Genomic DNA, 24718 nt, shown 5'->3' on the forward strand with positions numbered 1-24718 from the left:
GATTGATAATTCTGTGAGCAAGAACCTTGTCTGCTATTTAGTGCTATATCCCAGCCCAGCATGTAGCAAGGGGTCTGACACAGGGTGGGTGTGATGCCAAGTAAGGATGTATATGCACGTGAGTAGTTGTATGTATTTATGAGTGTGTATGTGTGCGTGCACACACGCAGAATATTTATTCATATACATATGTTTTTATTTTAGCTTTTTTATAAAATGTTTTAATTTTCTGTATAAGATCTTAAAATTTTTTGTTAAATTTAATGATAGTTTTTTGTAACAGTAAATTGAGCCTTTTTTTTTCAGCAGGCTCCATGCAAACCTGCACAGTCAAATTAAGCCTTTTTAATATTACCATTATTACATTTGCTAATTGTTTCTTGCTCTAGGCCACAGTGTTTCTCAGTGAATGCCCTATTGACATTTTGTGGCACAGTTCCTCATTGTGTGGGACTGTGGTAACAGACAAGTAGCAGCTGCTTATCATTGTGATGGCCAAAATTGTCCCCATACATTGCTAAACAACGTAGGGTAAGGGTGATGGTGCTGCTCCTTCAGTGGAGCACGATTACTAAGGTAATTGAATGAAAATAATTTCTGTATCTTAATTTGTATTTAATGCCAATGGATTTGCAAAGCCCCTTGTATTTTCTAAGTAGAGGATTATATGCAGATAACGACAGTTATGTTTCTTTCCAGTCCAGTAAATTCTCTTTGTGTTGTTTTTTTTTTGTTGGGCCGTCCCGTATAATGTTGAATTGGAGGTAGCTGGGTCGCTGCCTACTTTCTGACCTGAGGAGAATGCACCTGATGTTTGACCATTAAGTATGAGGATTGCTGTTGGTTTGGGGCAGATAGCCTTTATGAAGATACCTTTTATCAGATGAAAGGGATTTGCTAAGAGTCTTCTTTATTCTGACTGGTTATGGAGTGCAGAGCCACTGTTAGTTGGACTTTTTCATCCTATACATTGTTAGTTCTTGATCTCTTAGTGCTTCATTCTAAGTGATTTCCTCAGGTGTTTTTTCAGGGCACCAATCCTGTGTCCAGATGAGTCTAATGTGCCATTTAACCCATCTATTTAGTTTCAGATTTCAATGACTGTGTTTTAAATTTCTGGAATATACATGTGTTTACATGTATATCCATACATACATGTATATGTATGTATGGATATACATATGGACATGGGCTTTTCCCAAAATGCTCTTTTTCCCTTACATTTTTATTTCTTTATGCGTTTAGTTAGCAGATACAGTTGTACACATATTTATCTTACGGTCTCTATCCAATTGTTCTCTTTTTCTTTTCTTTTTTTTTTTTAAGATTTTATTTATTTATTTGACAGAGATCACAAGTAGGCAGAGAGGCAGGCAGAGAGAGAGAGGGGGAAGCAGGCTCCCTGCTGAGCAGAGAACCCGATGCGGGGCTCGATCCCAGGATCCTGAGATCATGACCTGAGCTGAAGGCAGAGGCTTTAACCCACTGAGTCACCCAGGCATCCCTCCAATTGTTCTCTTATCCCAAGTTCTTGAAAGCCTAATCTTGCTGTTTGTTGTGTCTTCTGACTCTTGCTTATAATGGATTGTTTCTTCTTATGTCTTACCTGTTGTGTCTTGAATGATGAGCCTGTCTTTAGAAGACATAATCTGGTGGAGCTCTGGGAGGCAGGCTCCTCCTGCAAGAGCAGTTTACAGTTAATTCTGTCAGGTACCCGGGGATATCACTGACATGTGACCAATTTGGTATAAATGTGTCTAGGGATTTCCTGAACTACATGTGTAGAGTAGAACTCCAAAACCACATTAGAGATACAGACACATCAGTGGTTACCAGTTACTGAGGGACTGGGAGCCTTTTCCTCTCTTGGCCCAACCTCCTTCTTCATCTAGGTTCATGACTTTTTTTTTTTTTCTTCCAGTTTAGTTTTTGTTGAGATCATAGCCCATATATGTAAAAGCATGAGTTCCAACTTTTGTCAACTCTGTGGGCTTATATCCTACCCTGTAGGGCATTAAACTAAGGTGACTTACAAACCAAAATACTTTTAAATCAATAAGAGGAGATTAGATTAGTAATTAGGCCAGGATGAGAGGTGAGACCTAAGACCCAGCTTACAGGGCTGGATAGCCCATCCCTGCTGGAAGACCTCAGTTCTCTCTGAGGCCTCAGGTCCTCTCCCTTACTTTCTTGACATACCCTCTTGTAGGCATTTAAAAGAATGTCTTATATTTTATCTCACATTCCTAAGTGCTTATAGTGTGAGACCTTTTAGTTTATCTGGTCTACCATATTGACAGGATAATCTATCTTTAATCTTAACATTAGGATCTTTCTCTGTCTCCTTTGGTTCATCTTAAGACAGAATAACAGTGGAGAGAGACTGGAGAAGGGGGGTGGGGAAGAGGGTAGGAGTGGGGGAAAGAGGAAAAGAGTGGAAGAAAGACTGAGAGATGGGAAAGAGGTAGATAGAGACAGGTGGATAGATAGGTTGATGGAGAGAAAGAAAACACACGAATGAGAGTCAGACATGTTTGAGCAGAGAGATGCACACAGAGACACATACATGCAGGCACAGACTCGGACCTGGAGACCTGGCACACCTGGGTGTGTGGACCCAGAGATAACGTGCTCACAAAGCCACACGCATGCACCACCCTTGGGGATGCAGGAAGCTGAAAATAGAGAGTGAAAACAGAAAATAACCAAATCTAAGTGCATTAGAATAATTGTAAGAGTAAACTCAGAATCAGTGGGAGTAGAAAAGATGGCTTTAAAATGAACTGGAATTTTGCTACCGGCAGTTTGATGCCACAGCAACAGTGGTTATTGTGAGTAGGGATGTAAGCTGCTGGGAGGGGACTTGCCTGGTAGCAACTGATAGAGCAAACCAGTGCGGGGGTGGGGGGAGTCAAGCTCTTGATTTTGGTCTCCTTGGCACTGATGAATAGAGATAATCACTGATTTTTAGTGGGACAGTGGGACAGTAGTAATTAAAAAAAAAGTAGATCAATCTGATTTTAAACTGACTTTGTCGATTTCATCATTGCCTTGAAGATCATAACCAGATTTAGAAACGTGTCATCCTGAAGTTGAAATTAAAAGTTTGAGATCTTGATCATGTCAAATATTTAAAGATAGGAAACTGAGGCTGCCAGTGCAGAGAAAAGAGGTAGAGGGTGGGAAGATAGGAGTCTTTTGTGGCTCCTATCTGTATTAGACCCAGTACATTTTAGGCCTTGATGTACTTTTCTGTTTTCCTGTTTTTCCTAGCTTTCCAGACCATCAGTGATAGATAATGACTCCTGAATGTTATTTTATTGCATGAATCTTTTATAACACTGGTTGTAATACTGGTGCTGGTTTAAAAGCCAAGATGAGCCATTTTGGATCTCTGATACTGTGACATCTGTGGAAAGAACAGAAGAAAATTAGGTTACCTGGTGTAGGAGAAGACTGCTGAATTAAGCTGGTTGGCAAGCACGCTGTTTGACTTTTTTCAGTTTTGAATAAAGGATCCATCCCTTCATAACCTGTACTCAGCTGAAATGGACTCAAAGCAGCATGACTGAATATCTCTATTAGCACCTGAAAGTGTGGCAGTGGACTCTTAGAAAGTCCGTTCTGTTAATATTTTAATTGGACTGTATGTCTTAATAAATGTCATGATGGTAAAGAAGCAGTTAGTAGTTCAAAACCCTGGTTCCCAAGGTTTGAAGTCAACTCTAGAGATTCCATAATATTTCTTAAAACTGCCCTTTCTCTCTAAAGAATCCCTCCCTTAGGGGCTGGTTCATCATGTCCTTATGGATCATCTTGTCCTGTTTTATGAGAGGTAGGAAAATCTGTATCAGGCGTGTGAAACACTGAAATTATTATTTTTTTTAAGATTTTATTTATTTACTAGTCAGAGAGAGAGCGCGAGCGCACAAGCAAAGGAAGCTGCAAGCAGAGGGAGAGGCAGGCTCCCTGCTGAGCAAGGAGCACAATGTGGGCTCCATCCCAGGACCCTGGGATCATGACCTGAGCCAAAGGCAGCAGCTTAACTGACTGAGCTATGCAGGCATCCCTGAAACACTGAAGTTTTAAACATCAGTCTCCAATCAGGACTCCCTAGAGAAAAGATACTGTATAATGATGGTTTAGCATCATTTTTAGTGTCTTTAACATACATATTTGGAGAGTTTTGTGTCTCTCTGACTGAGCTAGACGCTATGTAATAATGTTTTTTAACACCTTAAAATTTTAATAGCCATTCTTTATGAGGTACCTATTGTGTGACAGATATCATGCTTATTGCTTTATGTGAATATCTTCTAATCATCATGGCAATCCTCTAAATTGGGAGTTATTTGCCCGCTTTATAGATGAGGAAAATGAAACCCAGAATGGCATAGTATGGCAATTTGCCCAAGGCCATAGAGTTAGCAGAGATGTATTCAAATCTAGATCTTTTATATTTTAAAAGGTGTTTTTTCTACTCCACCTTTTGTGCCTCTCTTTGGGGAATGAATGATTCCTAGAACTCTAGGATAGTTGATTTTCAGCTTTCTAAATGTGGATTATAGGATTTAAAATATACTTTTTTTTTTTTTTAAGATTTTAGTTATTTGTCAGAGGGAGAGAGATCACAAGCAGGGGGAGCAGTAGGCAGAGGGAGAAGCAGGCTCCCCACTGAGCAAGGAGCCTGATGTGGGACTTGATCCCAGGACTCTGGGATCATGACCTGAGCTGAAGGCACCGACTGAACACCCAGATATCCTGAGTTTATTGTGTTCTTGATAGTTTTTTTTATTATTCTTTTTGTATTTTCCACTGGTACTTCACACCTTAAAATTAGAAGGACATGTTATTAGAACAGGAACTTGATCAGTTTTGTTCCCTTCTGTATCTTGGATCCTGAATATGTGCAACTAGAGCTGCTCATCGATTGTTTGCTAAGTGAATGAATGAAAACCATGGCAGTTCATACTCGTGGTATCTAATAAAACGCTAATTTACCCTGTCACAGTGTAATTATTAAGGCAAATATGTGATAGAAATAACATGATTTGTTTTTAAGTCATCTAAATACAAGTTTTGTCTTACTATTAATGTACTACAGCCCTTTGAAAGTCGACAGTGCATTCTTGGGGCACCTGGGTGGCTCAGTGGGTTAAAGCCTCTGCCTTCGGCTCAGGTCATGATCCCAGGGTCTTGGGATCGAGCCCCACATCGGGCCCTCTGCTCAGCAGGGAGCCTGCTTCCCCCTCTCTCTCTCTGCCTGCCTCTCAGCCTACTTGTGATCTCTGTCTCAAATAAATAAATAAAAAATCTTAAAAAAAAAAAAAAAAGAGAATGCATTTCTCATGCCCAGGAAATAGCTGATGGAGGTAACTGGAAGGGGAAAGACACAGACATGATTACCACCCCAAACTAGTCTTTGTTATCAACAGGACTGAACATATGTAGTATAGATTCAGTGCCCGTTTGTTCACCTCATTGAATTAAATGGCCTTGCTGGGGTTGGGGGTGGGCAGGAAGGGGGAAACAGTATAAATTTTTGACTCTTAGAAAGAGTCCAGTGCTTTAAGTTCTTTCGTTTTAAGCACACTATTCTCTATCTCGTAGCATTTGGTTAGATATTCTGTTCTTCATTATTCACTGGCTGGTCCTCTATTATGATGGGATCAGGTATTTCATCTTGTTTCTCTGACTAAATTGTAAGTTCCTGTAGGATAAACTGCATCTCATCCTTCTCTGTGCCCCTTCCAGAGGTTGCCCAAGTGCTGACCTCGCTTGCTGTAGAGCTGTTGGCCCCTATGTGGTGTCACTAGCCAGCTCCTCTCTGTGGGTCTTTTCTTGGGGATAGCAGTATTGCAGTGGGGTTTTATTCTTTCAGTAAGGATGGTGGTGTCACCACTAAAATTATACTTAATGACATCCAGCCTAGTGAGTATTTAATTTTGTAAGTTATCACTTCTTCTTGATAAGTTTGCACATCAGGTACTTCAAGAGCTTGATGGGGCTGTGTGTGCTCTGGGAAGGTGGGTGGGTCTGATGGCAAAGCTAGGGCTTGTGAGTTTCTAAGAGGGGGTAGGGGAGGGTTGAGGAGTGTTTGTCATGGTGGTGAATTGGAGGAGGATTATGGGAACAATTAGTGTTTATGACTTTAAAATAGGTAGTATCCTGTCAGAACTGACTTCACAATGGTTAGCATTCCTTAGCAGTGAGGTTTATTTCATCTGTAATCTCTGATCTTAACCTTGTTATTTCATGACTTTCTTCCTTTAATTCTTGCCACTCAGAAATATCACTGAGAGGCGCCTGGGTGCCTCATTCAGTAAAGCTTCTGACTCTTGATTTTGGCTCAAGTTATGATCTCGGTGTTGTGAGATGAAGCCCTTGTGGGGCTCTGCTTTCCACAGGGAGTCTGCTTGAGATTTTTTCTCTCCTTCACCTTCTGCCCCTCCCGTTGTTCGAGAGCTCTCTCTCTCTCTCAAAATAAATAAATAAATCTTTTAAAAGGGAAAAAAAAAAAGAAACCTCACTGAGCTGAACTGAAATCATTATATTCTTCCATATGTGTTCCAACTCATTCACATCTGGGATATCATTTTTCCTGACTCTCTACAGTGTGGGGATTTTTTTCTTTATGGCTAAAGTAGCAGTTTTGTCATGCTTGACTTCAGAGTGTAAGTATGAGTGATATGGCAGGTTTATTCTGCTTGGCTTGTGAGAATGCTGCCTTTTCTCATTTTTTGTTCCCTGAAAAGTTGGTATTCCCTTGCCAAAGCACATACTGTAATTGCCATATTTCTCTTCAAGATCTGGGGCTCCTCTATGTAGGAAACACCTGGCAGTTCCTTATACCTTTGTATTCTGCTCTTGTGCATATGTAAATCAGTGCTAGGTAAACCGGGTGTGCTGCGGTTGGCCCACCTTCACATGAATAGTTAATAGAAGTGGGGCTTTCACACTTGCCCTATGCAAAGTGAGCGCATTGACCTACACTTGGCAAGAGTTTTATTATTTTCCATTCTGTGGTTATGGAATATGGATCTGGGTTAGGATTGCAGAAAATGCAAACCAGCATGTTGTTAGGTGTTTTTTTTCTGAGTAATGCCCTGGCATCTCATGAAAGCGTTGAGCTCTAATGTGTTAACATCTGGGCATGCTTGCCAATAAAAATTAGTCTGTATTCTTCAGCAGTGTTACATGTACTCTTTAGTCTAGAAGCAGAGATAGCCTCAATTTTTCTTTGTATAAACTTCCTGGTTATCTCCTTCAGGATCTAGATCCCAAACTTTAAATTCCAGGGAGAACTTAAGAAAGATATGTGAACCCAGCTTTAGGGGCTTCTGGATTTTCCTCTGTGTCGGCTTTTGCCTCCTTTCTCTTTTGAGCTCCAGTCCTTCTAGGGCAGTCAGGATCTGAGGCAAGGTCTGGGCCTAGTAGGGGTAATGGGAAAAACTTTGGAGTCTAGATTTCAGATGGAGATCAGAATTCTGGTTCATGTTCTATTATCACGCAGCTAGACTCTTAACCTCTGCACAGGAGAGCAAGTGGTTGTCCTCCCCCGTGGCCCTGCTCTGCTTAGACTAGGAAGTGTGCAGTGTACTAACAGGGCGGCTGCGGGCAGGACAGAGGCTCCATCATATTGGGGTCCCTCATCCCTCACAGCACATTGTCTTTTATCACGAGTTCCTACAGCATGTGGCCAGTGCTGGTGGGGCGACTCAGCTTGGTGGCTTTGCGCAAGTCTCCCCTGACTTGTGGGAAGGGGAATGCGACAGCCACAGCCCAGATTGCTCAGGGCATCTCCTGGGAAAATCCGCGTGTACTGGAGAAATAATGTCCAGCCACCTAAGAGGATAACGAAGTCTTACATCATTTATCACAAGTTGTTTTAAAACATTAATGTTTGAAATTATGAAAGTTAAACAGATGAAAATATGCTCAATGTGGAAACTTAGAAAACATTGAAAAGAAAAAGTGTCTCCCTTGCATTATTCAAAGGTAACCAAATATTAGTGTATATTCTTTTAATATGTATACTGTGCCTGTGCATATCCCCCCCGCCACCCAAATGATACCATGCTGTTTTCTTCACCTGATGACGTATGGTACTACTATTTCCATGTGAATAAAATATTCTTCACATTTTTAAAATTATGAAGTATTTTTATTGAAGTAGAGTTGACATGCAAAGTTAGACTAGTTTCAGGTGGAAACATAGTGATTCGACAATTCTTTACATGAGGCTGTGCTCACGGTAAGTAGTGTGGTTCGCATAAGTGTTTTATGGTGGCATAGCATTCTCCCATCTAGGCACACTATAAGTGACCATAACAAATGCCCTATTATCAGCAGCCTTCTCTCAGAATCTGTGAATGTCTCCATTCTTAGCCATTTCTAGGGTTTGTGACCATTATAGTATAGAATCCCTATCTCTAGGGATTATCCTCCAGGACATTTCTTATATTTAAAGCAGCAGGATCTCAATTCCCTAAGAAGTGGCAGTCTTGTGTTATTTTCGCTCCACTTTTGGCTTAAAACAGAAAAACTACACTTTTTGTTTGTGGTGTTTTACAAACCCCTAGTGATCTTTTTAATGATAAAGTGAGTCTGCATAGGGTGGCCTGCCTGTGTATTTTTCAAATACACAGATTAAAATCTGTCACTTGACAGTCTTCTGCCCACCCCAGCCCTGCAAAGAAATCCCTCAAAACTGGTCTGGTGGATGAGTTCGAAATAGATGCAGTGCTGACACTGTCCAAGGCTAGGGCGTTGAGTTTCTGTTACTCTACCAACAGCATGGGACACTGTAACACCTTGTTTTTCAGTCAATACTTCTATGGGGACCGTAAGTTAAGATTTTGGAAGTTAACAGCATCCATCGTGGTTGGGATTACATATATGCCCTCAGTTTTCATATGCTGGAGTTCTCAAAAAAATAATTGAGTAACATAATTGTTATTTGACCTTTTAAAAACATTTTATTTATTAATTTTTTAATAAAGATTTTATTTATTTGAAAGAGAGAGAGGGAGAGAGCATGAGCAGGGGGAGAGGCAGAGGAGAAAGCAGACTGCCCACTAAGTAGGGAGCCCAATGTAGAACTCTATCCCTGGGGTCATGACCTGAGCCAAAGGCAGCTGCTTAACCAACTGAGCCACCCAAGCGCCTCTGACTTTTTCATAACAAAATCCTATTTGAGCAGGAAACCCCGTAATAAAGACTCATTTTCACCAGATTTCTGGCCAAATTTTATCTAGTTCAAATTGAAGCAAGTGTGAAAAATTATCTTTTTTGGCTTTCTCCTTCCATAGCTTTTAGCTGTGAAATCATACTGTAGATATGATTTTAATAGTTGTCACAGAAGAAGGACCAGATAATTGAAATAGCATTTAAGATTCAAGAATGCATTGTTTAAATCAGGCACCCAGGGTGAGGTCAGGAGCTGTAGTCCAATAAGCCATTGGCTGATGTAGGGAAGATTGCTTTACTTCAAAGGTTTGTTGAGGTGAGTCTCTGTGGATAAGTGGTTAGGTGTTGCTTCCCATGTGTATATGACCATCCTTTTTTCTTTTATTTTTTACTTAATTAGCTATCAAAGCTAAGGATAGATATCATCTATTTTTATTGGCCTTGAGTAGGTTTCTTTGCAAATTTATTGAAATGAACTCAAAATAGTCTTCGTTCTGATGCTGGAAGCTGATTTGAAGACCATTCTGACTTTCTAGTAATTTTGGTTTTCTCTTCCCTCTCCTAATTTAAATCTTTTGTTTTGCTTAACTATTTTTTCCCTCCCCTTGAGATCATTCTTTTTTTTTTTCTAAGCTGGAAAAACTTCTATGATGGGATTCTAACTTGTTTATACTTTACTGACAAGCCTCTAGCTCTTGGAGGTTGTTTGGAGTCAGGGATTACAAAACCAAATGCCCGTGGGGTGGGAAGGTCTGAGAGTGAGGAGCAGTACCTGATGGGTGTCACGGAGGCGAGAGGGTTGATCGCTGAGGACTGGAATCTTAGGTCTCACCCGGAGGGGCCAGCAGCTGCTGCATTCAGCCCATTGTGACCATTGGGATGGGAACACAGTGTTGCCAAATGATCTATTTTTCAAGAGAAGCTGGAAATAGATTTTTGTCTCTGTGTTTTATGTTTGAAATATAAAAATCATTATGTGTTTGTCTGTGGCTCAAACAAAACATATCCATGGCCCGAGATTATGCCCACCATTGGCCAATCTGTGGCCTTTGCTCTGAAGGATAAGTCGTGCCTTTTTAGAAAATAACAGTTTTAAATCAAGCAGTTTGTGAATGCTGATTTGGCTGAGATACTCTATTTTAATTACCTTTAACAAGGAAATACTGCTTAAATAATGGTAGATTTTAGATGAGTTGGTTGTAGCACCTAATTCCCTTTAGTTGACTGTTATAGCTTTGTCTTGCTATTTTGTAGTATCCTGGGTGCAGAGCAGAATTTTAAAAAGAAAATGGAATTTGAGGCCAACAGATCTTCCACCAAGTGTCTAATTTTTATGGGTGACTTTTCAAGTTTCTAAATAGCAGTGTTCTCAATTGAACCTAGAAGAATGTATTAACATAATAACTTAGGTTTTTGCTAGAATCCTTGAATGTATTATCAGTTTAAGGTTAAAAAACCTGAAAATTAATCTTGACTCCCCTGAGTTATCAAATGGATATTTATGTGTTTTCTTTTTCTTTCTTTAAAGATTTGAACATGGAATTTAATCCTTCAGACCATCCTCGGGCCAGCACAATATTCCTCAGTAAATCTCAGACGGACGGTAGGTTACTAATTTATTTGTGTTCTTAAAACAAAACAAAAGGCTCATGTTGGTAACCTAAATCTTGACTTTCCACTAGTTGTGATTCTTGAGGTAAAAGTAGAATCCCCTTTAGTAGTCCCTCAAGTGTATTGTTGGATGGTGTTCTCTGGGGGTTTCTTCCTTTTGTACATAGTAAGTTATGTTTTTAGAACTTCCTTCGTTCTTTCCTTTCTTTCTTTCCCTCCCTTCCTTCCTCCCTCTCCCTCCCCGCCTTTCTTTCTTTCAGATTTTATTTATTTATCTGAGAGAGTGTGAGAGCACAAGGAGGGGAACAGCAGGCTTCCCTCCCACCCCTGCAAGCTGAGCAGGGAGCTGGATGTGGGTTTCGATCCCAGGACCCTGGGATCATGACCTGAGCTGAAAGCCGACGCTTAATGGACTGAGCCACTCAGGTGCTCCTAGAATTTTCTTTCTTGAAGCAGCTATTATTCTCATTTTGCTCGTCAGCCGGATTATTTCTGTATGTATTCTACTATAGTTTTTACAGTAGTCAGACATTTTCTCTTAAGAATTGATACTTGCATAAATCTCTAAAGATCAGAAGTGTTTGCTTTTTTAGACAGTTTGTAAAAGAAAGCAAAATGTAATCCTTGAATAAAATAAAATAAAATCCCTGTTATGTCTGTTGTGCCATTTGAGAGCTGAATTAAACCTGTACACTAAGGGTAAATGTTTTCTTTTTGCCAAACTTCTACTACCCAGCTTATTCTGCGGTCTTTGTGTTTGTCCCAGGAGTGTGTGGAACTTACGTTAAACGTTTTTCTCTCTTTTCAGCCCCTAGCTTATCTCACTGTTCCCTGGCCCTTGGCTACAAAGGACAGATAAAAGTTATACAGTATAGTGAACATGAATCTTCTCAATTGGTTTCCTGTAAAATGGTAGCCAGAGAAATTTGTTAAATGACCATGAAGTGACCAGGATATTATATTACAGTGCTGGAGTCCTGTGTAATTCAATCCCTGAAAGGTCTGGCAAATCACTAAGCTCTCCTGTAGAGAAGATCCTAAATTGACTAGAAAATAATCAAACATTTATAAGACAGACTTCATTTATAAGAACTGGTAACTTTCCAGTAATGGTTAGGTGAAGTTTTGACATGTTAAAGTGATGTTGATGATCATTACTTAAGCAGCCACTGACTTGATCTGAAAGAATCTGGTGCATTTATAAAAGTCAGTCAGTGTTTCCAAGCATAAAAATAAATCATTCTAGGCATCAAATACTTTTAAAATAAGTTTTAAATATATCAGGTAAAAACAAAACAATATGTATTTCTTGGCCTTTTAAAGTGGGAAGTCACTGGGAGAGGTAGGATATTGTAAGGGAAGGGCAGTGATAGAAGGCAGGAGGGTTTGGAACAAGGAGAATCTAAAACACTTAAATTTTGCACTTAATGATGCAAGGTTGGCATACTTTCAGGTTTGGTTCGTGTTTCCTGTGACTTCAGGGTATAGACCAATATCATTCAGGAAATTTTCTTTTCTTTTCTTTTCTTTTTTTTTTTTTTTTTTTTTGCTTGGAAACAGATAGCCCGATGTGGGGCACGATCCCAAGACCCTGAGATCATGACCTGAGCCGAAGGCAGAGGCTTAACCCACTGAGCCACCCAGGCACCCCTCATTCAGGAAATTTTCTAACTGGAATCAAATGGAATTGCTGAAGGGCCTCTAAGTAGATGACACGTACCTTGATTGTCTTGGTAAAATGAAACTCAGCCATTTTCTGACTTAACAGAAGGATTGCTCCACAAATGAGTTAGGGAAGTATATCTTTCCCCTTTACCTTTACTACAAATTTTATTTCCTGCTTCCTCTTCTGGAATATTAGAGTATTGATTTTTCTCATCCTTCTGTTTAATTCTTCAATTTTTCCCCAAATGCTGGATCTTTCCATTCAACATGTAAACCTTTTTGAGTTACACAAGAAATATAAGAAAAGGAAAGATAATCAATAGCCTCTCCCTGAGGTTTTCTTCTCTACTCTCTTCAGTGGGAGTTTCTATACCATCTCAACTACTCTTTCCATTCACTTGTCCACTAGCATCTTCCCACCACCACCTTTCTCTGGAGCATGAGGGACATCTTTGCTTCTCTTAGCTCTTGACCTGTCATATGGCATTTGCTGCCACTGACTGTTCCTTGCTCCTTAAAACTCCTCTTCTGGCTTTTTATATTCAGACAGGCCAATTTGAGGAAAGCAAGTCCCTCTAATGAACAATTGCTATATAAATAATTTAAAAAATAGGTTTTAAAAATAGGTACATTTGGTAACTTTACTAAGTTAATTATTTGGTGAATTGATTATCAGTCAGGGAAATATTTAGGGAATTGGTCCTGGGAAACCCTCCCTTTTTTAAAGGTCCTACTCAGGCATCTTTGATCAAGTTCTCCATTCATCCCCATAATGTTGGTGTTTTATAGGGTTCTGTGCTTTATCCTCTTCATCTTCTGGGTTTGCACACAGTTTCTCACAATGTCCATTTCAACAATGATCTCTAGCCAGGTTTTTCTCTGCAGTGTTCAGATCCCTTATGTCCATCTGCCTGCAGGACATCTTGATATCTTCTTCTAACTCAGTATGTCCCAATCAGGACTTAGTAACTACAGGTAGTGCCCTGCGTTTCCTGCTCTACCCAGGTCACCAGAGCCGGGGAGGCTTGACTTTTCCTAGACTCATCCCTCGTCCCAAGTCTCCTGTGCCGGCGGTAGTGCTGGAGCTCACTCACACCAACTCGCAGCAGCTGATGGTGCACATTTCTGCCCAGTTCCAAGTTCAGTGACACCACTTTGGGAGTTTGAGAACAGCCACAAAGGGAATTTTACCCTGTAGAAATTGACAAATGCTACAAATCAGGGCTTTTTCTTTTTTTCTTTTTTCTTTTTTTTTCTCTATAAAAGGCAGCTGTGGAGCACTTCCTGGCACATCACTACAGCCAAGTGATCAAAGGTGTGCTAGTTTCTGCCTCATAACTGTCCCCTGAATCCACCTGCTCTTTACCATTCCCATTGCTGCCACCTTAGCTGAGACTCCTGTTTTCCCCTTTGGATTACTGCAGCAGCCTGTGGACCCACCTGTGACCATATCCCTTTCCGGTCCTATGGTTCTGCTGTTGCTAGGTAAAAAGACTTTCTGTAAATCAGATCTGACTATGTCACTTGCTCGCTTCAGCTTTTTTAATGGCTCTCCATTTGCCTTAGAATTAAATTTCAGCTGCCAGTTGAAAATGTCATATGATTTCTTTTTCGAAAACTATGAACTCCTTCGAACATTTTTATGTGGTAATAGACAAAGCCCTTGTGATCCATCCTCTGCCTGCTTTCTCAGCCCACTTTCTTCTTTTGCATCTCTGGGCTTCCGCGGTACGGAATCCCTTGCAGTTCCCCTGCTATGCCACATGGCCTCCTGTGCCTTTGCATTGACCTGCATTTCGCCTTCTGTCTTCGACACAGCTCATTTCTCCAGTCTCTAAGCCTCATTTCAGCTATCACCTCTCTTCATCCCTCAGGCTGGGTTAACTGGGCCTTTGGTGGGTTTCCGCTCTATCTATGAACACTTTCTTCATGGTCTGAACCGTATTGTGGTATTTAGAACTATTTTCTTGTCTGTGTTGACAACTAGCCCCTAGAGAGCAAGTGGTCATGGATCTCAGTATCTCCTGTGCCTTGCTCTGCCTGGTACCGAGGATATTTAACTTAGGTGATTGAAAGAAGGAAAAAAATGACAAAGCCACAAGATATTTTTGATTTACTTGTGATCATTCTTTGCTTCCACAGACTTATATTTTCTTTACAAGACCATATGTCTAAGAGCATTAGAGCAGTCCAAAATTGTGGGTCCCACCCACACCAATTTATTTTATTTTATTTAATTTCAATTTTTGGAAGAAATGTTGTAATCCCAGATTATAAGGCACACAGCACCTTTTAGATTCCTTTCTTTCGAATTTGGTGATCACCCCTCTCTTCTCAGGGTGATGGACTCCTTCAGTATTTTGCACTAGGTTTTGGGTAGGAGGCTGTTGGTGGGGTGATGGCAGTTCTCTATGGGGGTAGTTCCTGCCCGGGGCCACAGCCAGGTCTCTTCGGCCTTTGCCCCTCTCCACTCTGCAGACCCGTCATCCTCTTTCCTTCTCTAGCACTCGCTGGTCTGATGAACACACACTATCTGCCATGCTCCCCATGGGCCAACTGTTCATTATTCTGCTCTAGCTGATACCTGTATTAAGTCATTAGGAGTTAAATTAGAACCTACTAAGTTCCTTTTCCCTCTGATGTCAGAGATTTAGGATGTCCTTGGATCCTTTATCTCAGTGTTCAGAAGGAGACTGGAAACTTTACCATAACAGAATGATAATAGAGTGCTTGCCTAATTAGAACTGTGCCAGCTGGCTGAAGTTAGGGATATTCTGTCCAAAGCCAGACTGACTGCTCTCTCAGTCTCTTCTTCACACAAGTGGGATGTCATTGCAGAATCTTTGTTTGAGAGCCACTCAACAAAGAGGGACCAAAGGTTCCTTTCAGGACTGGGTGGGGTTGCCAGGTGAGAGAGAAATCAGTTTGCTTAGCCTGCCTTGGCTTTTCATGCTATCATTTTGGCTTGTGGAGAAGAATTATAGTTCCTAGTGGTTTTTCCTTTTCTATACTATTTTAATTCATTGTTTTCGAAGACATGAGAGCCTACTCTTAAGTACTAGGAGAAAGCAGCCAAACCACATCTTTTTTAACTGGTATGGTTTTTAGACGTTCTTTATCTTTAAAAAGAATTTAGATAAAAATAAGAACTTAAGTGTCTGTGTTTGTGTGTGTGTATGTGTAATCTGTGTGTTCAAGAATTTCTTGAAATAATTAAAAGAATGAAAACCAATGTCTCTTGAGTGACTTAAAGCCAAAGCAGAAGTGTTGAAATTCAGAAATAAAATATGATCCCTGGTTTTCTTTGCACATTCTTTCAGAAATACTGAAATTGAAAAAAATGTTTTGTGGCCTTCCTTTGTTCAGGGTCATGTTTTTGTTCCTGGGCAGTGTTGAACTTCTCTGTCACGAGGGGACCAACCTTTTTGTACTCTTTTTATCTGGTATTTAGAAGCAGCTGACCCCTGTGCCCTGCCAGGAATCTCTTCCATCTGAGTGTTCACATGACCTTTCTGTCATCCCCTTTCCTACATGTCCCGGCTCTTTTTATCACCATTGTATGCACTGTGCTCTGTCGTGCCCTTTTCTCCATGTCCCTATCACTCTGTGCATCTCCCTTAGAGTCTATCAGGTTCCATAGAGAATATTTTTGTTGTTAGATATGGAAGAATCCATAGAACCCCAAAGCTCTTACGCCGGTGGTTTTCATTCTTTTTTTCCTTTACTTACATACCATGGAAAGTAATTTCGAAAACTATGAACTCCTTTGAACATTTTTACGTTGACTATAAAAATTTTTCACTTATCAAAGGATGTAGTTTTTGATGTATTTTAAATATGGACATTTAAAGATGAAACTATCCATCTTTAAAAAGATGTTTCAAATATTATCTCAATATCTTAGTGATTTAGTAATCCACCATGAATCATTTAAAAATGTATGAACAACTCGTTTTTAACAGTTGGAAATTTCATATGATTTCTTTTTCATCTTGAACTTGTATTTCCATGTCATTTTCTCTATAGAATTTTATCCTATTGTAATATATTTCTAAGTCATTTGTCACAGCATCATACTTCCATTTTATGAAAATATGGATCTAAGTTTAATTTAATTTTTATTTCTTACAATTATAAATCTCTAAATGTTAAAAGTAAATTCTGGATTGATAAATCATTATTATTATCATTAACCCTCAGTTGATCAAAACAACACAAACATATTAAGATTTTAATGGATAATTAGTCAACAGAGAAGTGGAGTAATTTTTAGAAAAACATTTCTTACTGAGATGCTTCTATGGCTGAATATTACATGTTACTGGAATGAGGTGCTAGTCAACATCAGATTCCTTGTTTTTATAGATGTAAATGCTGAGGAACTTTGTTCATATAGCTACCTACATGGGAATAGGAGATTTATTATAGTAATATCACTAAATTCTATTTCATCTGATTCATACGTCAAAATATCTCCAATGAATTTATCATCCAAAACCATTCCCTAATCATGAGCTACAATTCATTCTTTTTTTTTTAATTTTTTATTTTTTCAGTGTAACAGTATTCATTATTTTTGCACCACACCCAGTGCTCCATGCAATCTGTGCCCTCTCCAATACCCACCACCTGGTTCCCCCAACCTCCCACCCCTTGCCGCTTCAAAACCTTCAGATTGTTTTTCAGAGTCCATAGTCTCTCATGGTTCACCTCCCCTTCCAATTTCCCTCAACTCCCTTCTCCTCTCCATCTCCCCTTGTCCTCCATGCTATTTGTTATGCTCCACAAATAAGTGAAACCATATGATAATTGACTTTCTCTGCTTGACTTATTTCACTCAGCATAATCTCTTCCAGTCCCGTCCATGTTGCTACAAAAGTTGGGTATTCATCCTTTCTGATGGAGGCCTAATACTCCATAGTGTATATGGACCACATCTTCCTTATCCATTCGTCCGTTGAAGGGCATCTTGGTTCTTTCCACAATTTGGCGACCGTGGCCATTGCTGTTAGAAACATTGGGGTACAGATGGCCCTTCTTTTCACTACATCTGTATCTTTGGAGTAAATACTCAGTAGTGTAATGGCAGGATCATAGGAAAGCTCTATTTTTAATTTCTTGAGGAATCTCCACAGTGTTCTCCAAAGTGGCTGCACCAACTTGCATTCCCACCAACAGTGTAAGAGGGTTCCCCTTTCTCCACATCCTCTCCAACACATGTTTTTTCCTGTCTTGCTAATTTTGGCCATTCTAACTGGTGTAAGGTGGTATCTCAGTGTGGTTTTAACTTGAATCTCCCTGATGGCTAGTGATGATGAACATTTTTTCATGTGTCTGATAGTCATTTGTATGTCTTCATTGGAGAAGTGCCTGTTCATATCTTCTACCCATTTTTTGATATGATTGTCTGTTTTGTGTGTGTTGAGTTTCAGGAGTTCTTTATAGATCCTGGATATCAACCTTTTGTCTGTACTGTCATTTGCAAATATCTTCTCCCATTCCGTGGGTTGCCTCTTTGTTTTTTTGACTGTTTCCTTTGCTGTGCAGAAGCTTTTGATCTTGATGAAGTCCCAAAAGTTCATCTTCGCTTTTGTTTCCTTTGCCTTTGGAGACATATCTTAAAAGATGTTGCTGTGGCTGATATTGAAGAGGTTACTGCCTATGTTCTCCTCTAGGATTCTGATGGATTCCTGTCTCACGTTGAGATCTTTTATCCATTTTGAGTTTATCTTTGTGTACGGTGTAAGAGAATGGTCGAGTTTCATTCTTCTGCATATAGCTGTCCAGTTTTCCCAGCACCATTTATTGAAGAGACTGTCTTTTTTTCACTGTATATTTTTTCCTGTTTTGTAGAAGATTAATTGACCATAGAGTTGAGGGTCCATATCTGGGCTCTCTATTCTGTTCCACTGGTCTATGTGTCTGTTTTTATGTCAGTACCATGCTGTCTTGGTGATCACAGCTTTGTAGTAAAGCTTGAAATCAGGTAACGTGATGCCCCCAGTTTTATTTTTGTTTTTCAACGTTTCCTTAGTGATTCGGGGTCTCTTCTGATTCCATACAAATTTTAGGATTATTTGCTCCAGCTCTTTGAAAAATACCGGTGGAATTTTGGTCAGAATGGCATTCTTGTTCTACTTCTGCTTTGTTGACAGAAAGGAATTGGAATCCTTTGATTTGCAAAAGAGCTTCTCACCCCAAGAGAAGCTTCTCACTTCTATAGTTTCTGGGAAGTATACCAAAAAGACTTTGCCAGACATACAAATGACTTTTAATTATATCTGCTGTTAAAGAACAGCATTTCCATTTGGTGGCACCGGATTGAAGCTGGTGCATTCAGGAGCCTTGGGAAAATAAATCTGTGTTTCATTTCAGAACACCTTGCCTGATTCCTTTGACCCCATTGCATTCTGTATACCCGTCGAAAGAAGGAGTGATCTTCACTTCATGGTTTTAATTTATTGCATGCCTTTCTCACATTTACATCTCTATGCATGGAACTCTAATATATGTGGAATGAAAGATTCCCCAGCTGTCCTTTTCCCTCTGAACTATTATTTTTTTAGCTTCTCTTTTGATTTAAATATATTTTTGTCAAAATGTTGTATGTCCTTCATGTGACCTTGATGGCAAAGCTAGACATCATTGTCAAGCCAGTCACTCAAATCAGACTCACTTTCTATCAGAAGTGGTCTGATTTAATTTCTTTTCAGTTCATGTCATGTGTCAGTACACATGCGCGTGACCACCTTCAATCTCTATGATCACGACAGATGGCCAGCCAGGTAGGACGAAGTATGTGCCTTGCCAGCTATCTGCTGTACCTTTATGCTCATCCCTGTGCTCCCCTGGGTCTCTCCCTCAGAGCCTGTCTTTTTGACGGAGTCTAAGCACTGAGGAGGCATGGTGCTAGTAGAAACTGTCAACCGTGTGTGATAGTTGTAGAGTGAGAGCCAGAAGTCCTCACTGCGCCCCTAGTAGAAATGTCCACAGGACAGGGCAGATTCCAGGCTGTGCTGCAGGTTATGAAACCTGGAATAAAGGCAGCAGCCTCACCCCCGGGGTCTGTTTTGTCCCTATGGTGCCCTGGGATAGGTCTTTCATGTCAGGCTCGTGCATGTCCAGGGGTGGGTTGGCATGCCTTTTTCTGAGAAGTGGGAGAAAGGTAACTGTGAAGGAAAAGGGGGGGCATGGAGCCACTGCCTCACACCTCAGCCATGTTCAAGAGTTCTTTGAAACCTACTTTCAAGACTGCTGCTCTAATCCAGCCCTGAATTATCTGTTGACAAGATCATTTTGAGGGAAAGAATGATGAAAACTAGGATTGCCTTACCTTATCTTTTCCTTCTGGTCTGAGGGGGTAGATGCCCAAGAAATATCAGAAGTCCAGAGTAGTGGAAGGTCAGTTCATAAGTAGGCTGACTGTGATTATCTTTAGCCTGTGGTGAACCCCTTCTTACAAGGGAATCATTCTTTGGTCTCTAGTTTGGTAACCAGGGCTCTGGGACTGACCTGAGGCTCTTGAGTGCCATTAGTTAGCTTTATAGTTATGTGATCTCCTGGGTCATAATTTCCTGTAAATGGACAGTGATCATAACTGTCATATTTGTAGATCGTTGTCGTGAGGCAATAGGGAGATGTCTTGACCTTACACACAGTAAGCAGTCAGTCAGTGCCCACAGTTTCTGCTCTTGAACCTGTTAGCAGGTACTTGAGTCCCTTAGCGTTGACACCTGGGACTCCCCTGAGCCATTCCACCCCAGGACCTCAGGCAAGGAGAAGCCATCCCCTACCTTTGGCACTGTGGTTAGGTATTGCAGATGCATATCTCCCACTGCCTGAGAGACATTCCATCTGGCAGTCCCACTAATCCCTCAGGACTGTTATGTCTAAATTGGAAGCCGCCATCTTTCCTCTCCTGTCTACTTCCTCATCCCGTATTTTAAGGATTTCTGGGTCCCCGGCCAGCAGCCCAGGAGTCCTGTGATTACTGTCTTAGGTCCCATCTCTCCCCTATATGCTTGGTATCCCTTCCTCCGGTGTCATGACTCTCAGCTCATATTCCCTCACTTGGTCTGTAACCACGGGCCCTTTCCTACCTTCCTGCTTCCAACTCTGTTCTCACTTTTCCTCCACTTTGCTACCAGAAGGAACATTCTGAAACACAAGTCGACTAGCACCCCTCCTGCTCAAACTGTCCTTCTCCAGTGGTTTCTGCTCACCCACAAGGGACAGTGAGCCCTAGGCGTGGTGTGCGGCCATTCCCTTGGACCCTTTCTAAGCCTTCCCTGCCAGTCCTCCCCTGTCTCCTCCTGTGTGCTCCCACAGTTCTGGGTTGCTCCCAGTCCTGAAAGGCCAGGCCTCTGCTCTGTCACACTGCAGCTGATGCACCATCCTTATCCTCAGTGCTCTTCCTTCTTGCCCGTGCCAGCCCAAAGTCTGCCTCTTAGGTGGTACTTCCCCAGAGTCCCCACATTTCATCCATTCTGATAGACTGTTCCCCACCTATAATATCTCTGAAATCAAGACAGGCAATGGCTTCTCAACATTTAATTGGCGGCTTTTTTTTCCTTCCTAAGTGGGCAAATAGAATAAAATCAGTGGCATTAAATTCAACGCAGTTTGTATATACCTCCTGTCTTGTGGAGTTCATTTTTTTATGGTTTGTAAGTAAAGAAATAGTGGGTGAATGTAACCACTAAATTCCATGTTGCTTTATATAGGGACTGTTTTCCTCATTTTGCATTCTCTGTACGAAGCACAGAGGCTAGCACATCTTAGAAACTTAAAAAGAAAATGGATTGAATGAATGAAGTAATAAAAGAGTGAAGGCATGGAGTCACTCCTGGACAGACATGCTAGGGCATCGTGGCAGTCTCTCTGACAAGGTGGCTTTCTAGTTTATGCTGCAATGTAGGGATATAGGTTTTTGAGGCCCGGGCAGTGTATTTGGACTTCCCTCTCCCAGGTCTGAACTTGACGTGGCCATCCCACCCTCAGGACAGCTCTCCTGTCTCTGCAGTTATCTATTGAGCCGCACAAGGCGGGGTGTTGGAGGGTCTCTTGGCCATGCTGAGCCCTGTAAATTAAATGGTCCAGGGAGGTCTTTTCTGGGCTCTGTGGCCCACTTTTCTTGGAAGCATTGCCTTGCCCCGGTGTCTGATCTCTTGAGCCTTCTAGTCTGGAGGAAGCTGCTTGCACAGTACAGACTCTACTGAAATCAAATGAGACCCAGGATATCAGTTTTTCCTCAATGTGTCTTGCATTCTGTTGTCTCTCTTGACCTATGCTTTCCCAGTTTAAATTGTCAGAAAACTGCTCAGTGAGCAGAAACCCAGAGGCAAGGCTTGGGGTAGTCATTCATCCCACCCCCACCCCGCCGCTGGGAGTGTGGGGCGGGTGAGGGTAGGGCTTTCTGTCCTCTCCACCACAGCTGTGTTCTGCTATTCGCTAGCACCTTCTGGTTTGGTAGTTGGAGTGATAAACTCTTACTTTTCTACAGCTTCTTTCAAGTCCCCTTTTTAAACTGTGAGGACTTTCAGTTTCCCTTCTACTTTTCACAGTGTCTCATGTCTATAGCCTACCTTACACGGTTGATGTCTATGGTCAGCTCCTCTGCGAAATCAGGGAGGCGACTGAATTTCATTGAGAAGTCTGAGTCAGTCACCATGTAAGAACAACTAATGCCTTGGAAAGATTTCCTGAAGTTAGTCATGTATTTTTTTTTAATCTTATTTATTTATTTGACAGAGAGAGAGATCACAAGCAGTCAGAGAGGCAGGCAGAGAGAGGGGGGGAAGCGGGTTCCCCGCTGACCAGAGAGCCTGATTCGGGGCTCGATCCCAGAACTCTGCTGAAGGGAGAGGCTTTAACCCACTGAGCCACCCAGGTGCCCCAAGATAGTCATGTATTAAAGCACACCCTTCCGAATCAACCTGTTGGAGCTTTGAGCCTGCATCCCTCACAGTCTATATGATTCCACCTGATCCGCATGGTGTTCTTGAACCACAGTAGAATAGAGTTAGTGCCTCCTCATGACATTGTCTGGAAGACCAGCTCTGTCAGAGTTCTGGGCGCAGAATCTAAGACAGCAGAGGCTCTCAGTAAGTGCAGTCCTTATTTTGGGGTGGAAGTACGCATTTGCTTTCTTGGACTGAGGCTCTTCCCTGACCTCGGTCTTTTAGGTATGGGTCTTTCTTTTTGCCGACTGCAGCACTTCACACTGAACCCTGGGTCTGACTGGGGGGAGATGTGACGCCTACCAGTGGAAGAGGAAAGAATGGTCTCTGGGTTCTGCTGTGCCCAGACCCATCGTCTTCTGTCCATGTTTCTTGATAGAGAAACCCTCTCATTTAAGAGTTGCTTCCACACGCCTTGGAAGCAATCTAGAAATAGGTCAGATCTGAAATGGTAGTAACCATTATTTGATAGCAGTTCTTTATAAAAGTATAGAGAGCATTTTGAATGTCACCTTAAAAAAAATCAAGTGGTAACTTTGCCACCATGTGCCAAAGTGGATTTCTGATGGGTTGGCTAGTTGTAGGTTAACTGTGGTGAATATAATTATAAATATCTAGAAACAGTATGAGTGAATATTATTCTCAGAATGGGGAAGGGGGCATGTATGCTTATAGGACCAATAGGAAAAATTGCCTAAAAATGAAAACTTATGGCAAAATGCATCCTAAAAATTAATCTATCAAATGGGAATAATACTATAGTACATATGACAAAGGATTAATACCCTTATGTGTTAAAGAATTGTTGTACAACCAATGACACTGCTAATATAACAACAGAAGAGTGGGTAGCATTTCTCTTTGTGTGCTTGTATATGTGCACATGTATATTTGCATGTTTATATCTTAATATATTAAAATGCAAAAGGGCATATAACACATCTGTGTACATATGTGTAGGGAAAAGACTCCCTTTAAGAGGATATACACTAAAATACTCAGTTATCTCTGGGTTGTTGAATTATATATTTTTTCTTTATGTTTCTCTGTATTTTCCTAATTTAAATTTTATTTGTATCTTTATCCTTATACTGCTCAGTATTTTTTATAGTAAGCATGCCTTTCTCTTATAATCAGCAAAGTTCTCAAAGAATCTTGATTTAGGTTTTTGTGCTTCTGAGTAAATACTTTGACTCTTGGTGTTCTCCAAGGTGAACAGAAAACATCTAAAGTTAGTTGGCAGTTTATTAGAGGGACACTTGATCTTTGAATGGTTTTCTCCATATGCCTGTACCTACTTCTGCCACCTGTTCTGTGCTCTGGAATCTGCTGCTCTCCACGACTGATCTGCCCTAAACGTCTTTGCAACTTTTCTTTTCATTTTTGTTTCATCTGCTTTGCTTAGTTAGATTTCACTTTGAATGTTCAGAATATCCCCTTCCTCTGTGCCTGGATTTAGAAATGAATGCTGGTCCAGGATAATTCAGAGTGGGCAGGAGTTCTTGGGAGAAGCTGCCCTCCTGCAGTGCAGGAGAGGTGCCTCGTGGGGTAGTGACCTCATCAGGACACCTCATATGGGGCCCATAGGTGTGGGGTGAGTGTTCCTACACTGTACACACCTGTGTCCCGGTCACTGGTGATCATGACTTATAGCCCTGTGAAGCTGTGAGCTTAGACAGGCTGGGACCTCAGAATATTTTTGCATTTGCCTCTGAGCTGTGTTCCCTAAAGGGACTCAATGGTTGTGTTTTGAATTAACTGAATAATTGAATTCACTGAATTATTGAAAACTGTGGAAATTGTGTGGTAATCTCAAACATATTATAAGAAAAATTAATATAATCCTTTGATTGCCTAAAGCTGTATGGTGTTCACACACCAGAAAAAAGAAAGGGAAAGAACACCTCTTCTTTTGAACCAGACTTTAGTGGTCCCGGTTGACTCTGCTATCCCAGCAATCACCTTTACATCGCAAAACCAATTCTAGAATTCTTTATATTGCTGTCAAGGCCTCCCACTTTAATAAGCTAAGTAGGTTTTCTTTGTGGAGCAGCCTAGCTCTGTTCATACATGATCCCAATTATCTGTTGTCAGATGGAATTCATTTCATGCAGGTTCCAGGCAGCGGCCACACTGCCCTTGGAGGGAGGCTAGAGCAGAGGATGAAGTCTGGGAAACCCGGCAAGCCATCCCTAGTCTTCCCCATTTTGGTCACTCCTTGCCTGGGACTGCATGGGCTACTTCCTCATTTTAACTTTTTTTTTTTTTTTTTTTTTAAGATTTTATTTATTTAT

At 41.0% G+C, this 24718-nt stretch overlaps 1 protein-coding gene across 2 annotated transcripts in view; it reads left to right on the top strand.

Moving 5' to 3' along the window:
* Positions 1-24718, top strand: part of CCNY (cyclin Y) — a 224438-nt gene that overhangs the window by 135356 nt on the left and 64364 nt on the right. For both annotated transcript variants that reach the window (XM_032837811.1, XM_032837810.1), the window contains exon 2: positions 10718-10792. In XM_032837811.1, the coding sequence (XP_032693702.1) occupies positions 10718-10792 (75 nt within the window). The remainder of the gene's footprint in view (positions 1-10717; positions 10793-24718) is intronic.

The sequence above is a fragment of the Lontra canadensis genome, unplaced genomic scaffold (genome assembly GCF_010015895.1).
Source record: "Lontra canadensis isolate GAN:19392208 unplaced genomic scaffold, GSC_riverotter_1.0 scaffold100, whole genome shotgun sequence".
In the NCBI taxonomy this organism is placed as follows: Eukaryota; Metazoa; Chordata; class Mammalia; order Carnivora; family Mustelidae; genus Lontra; species Lontra canadensis.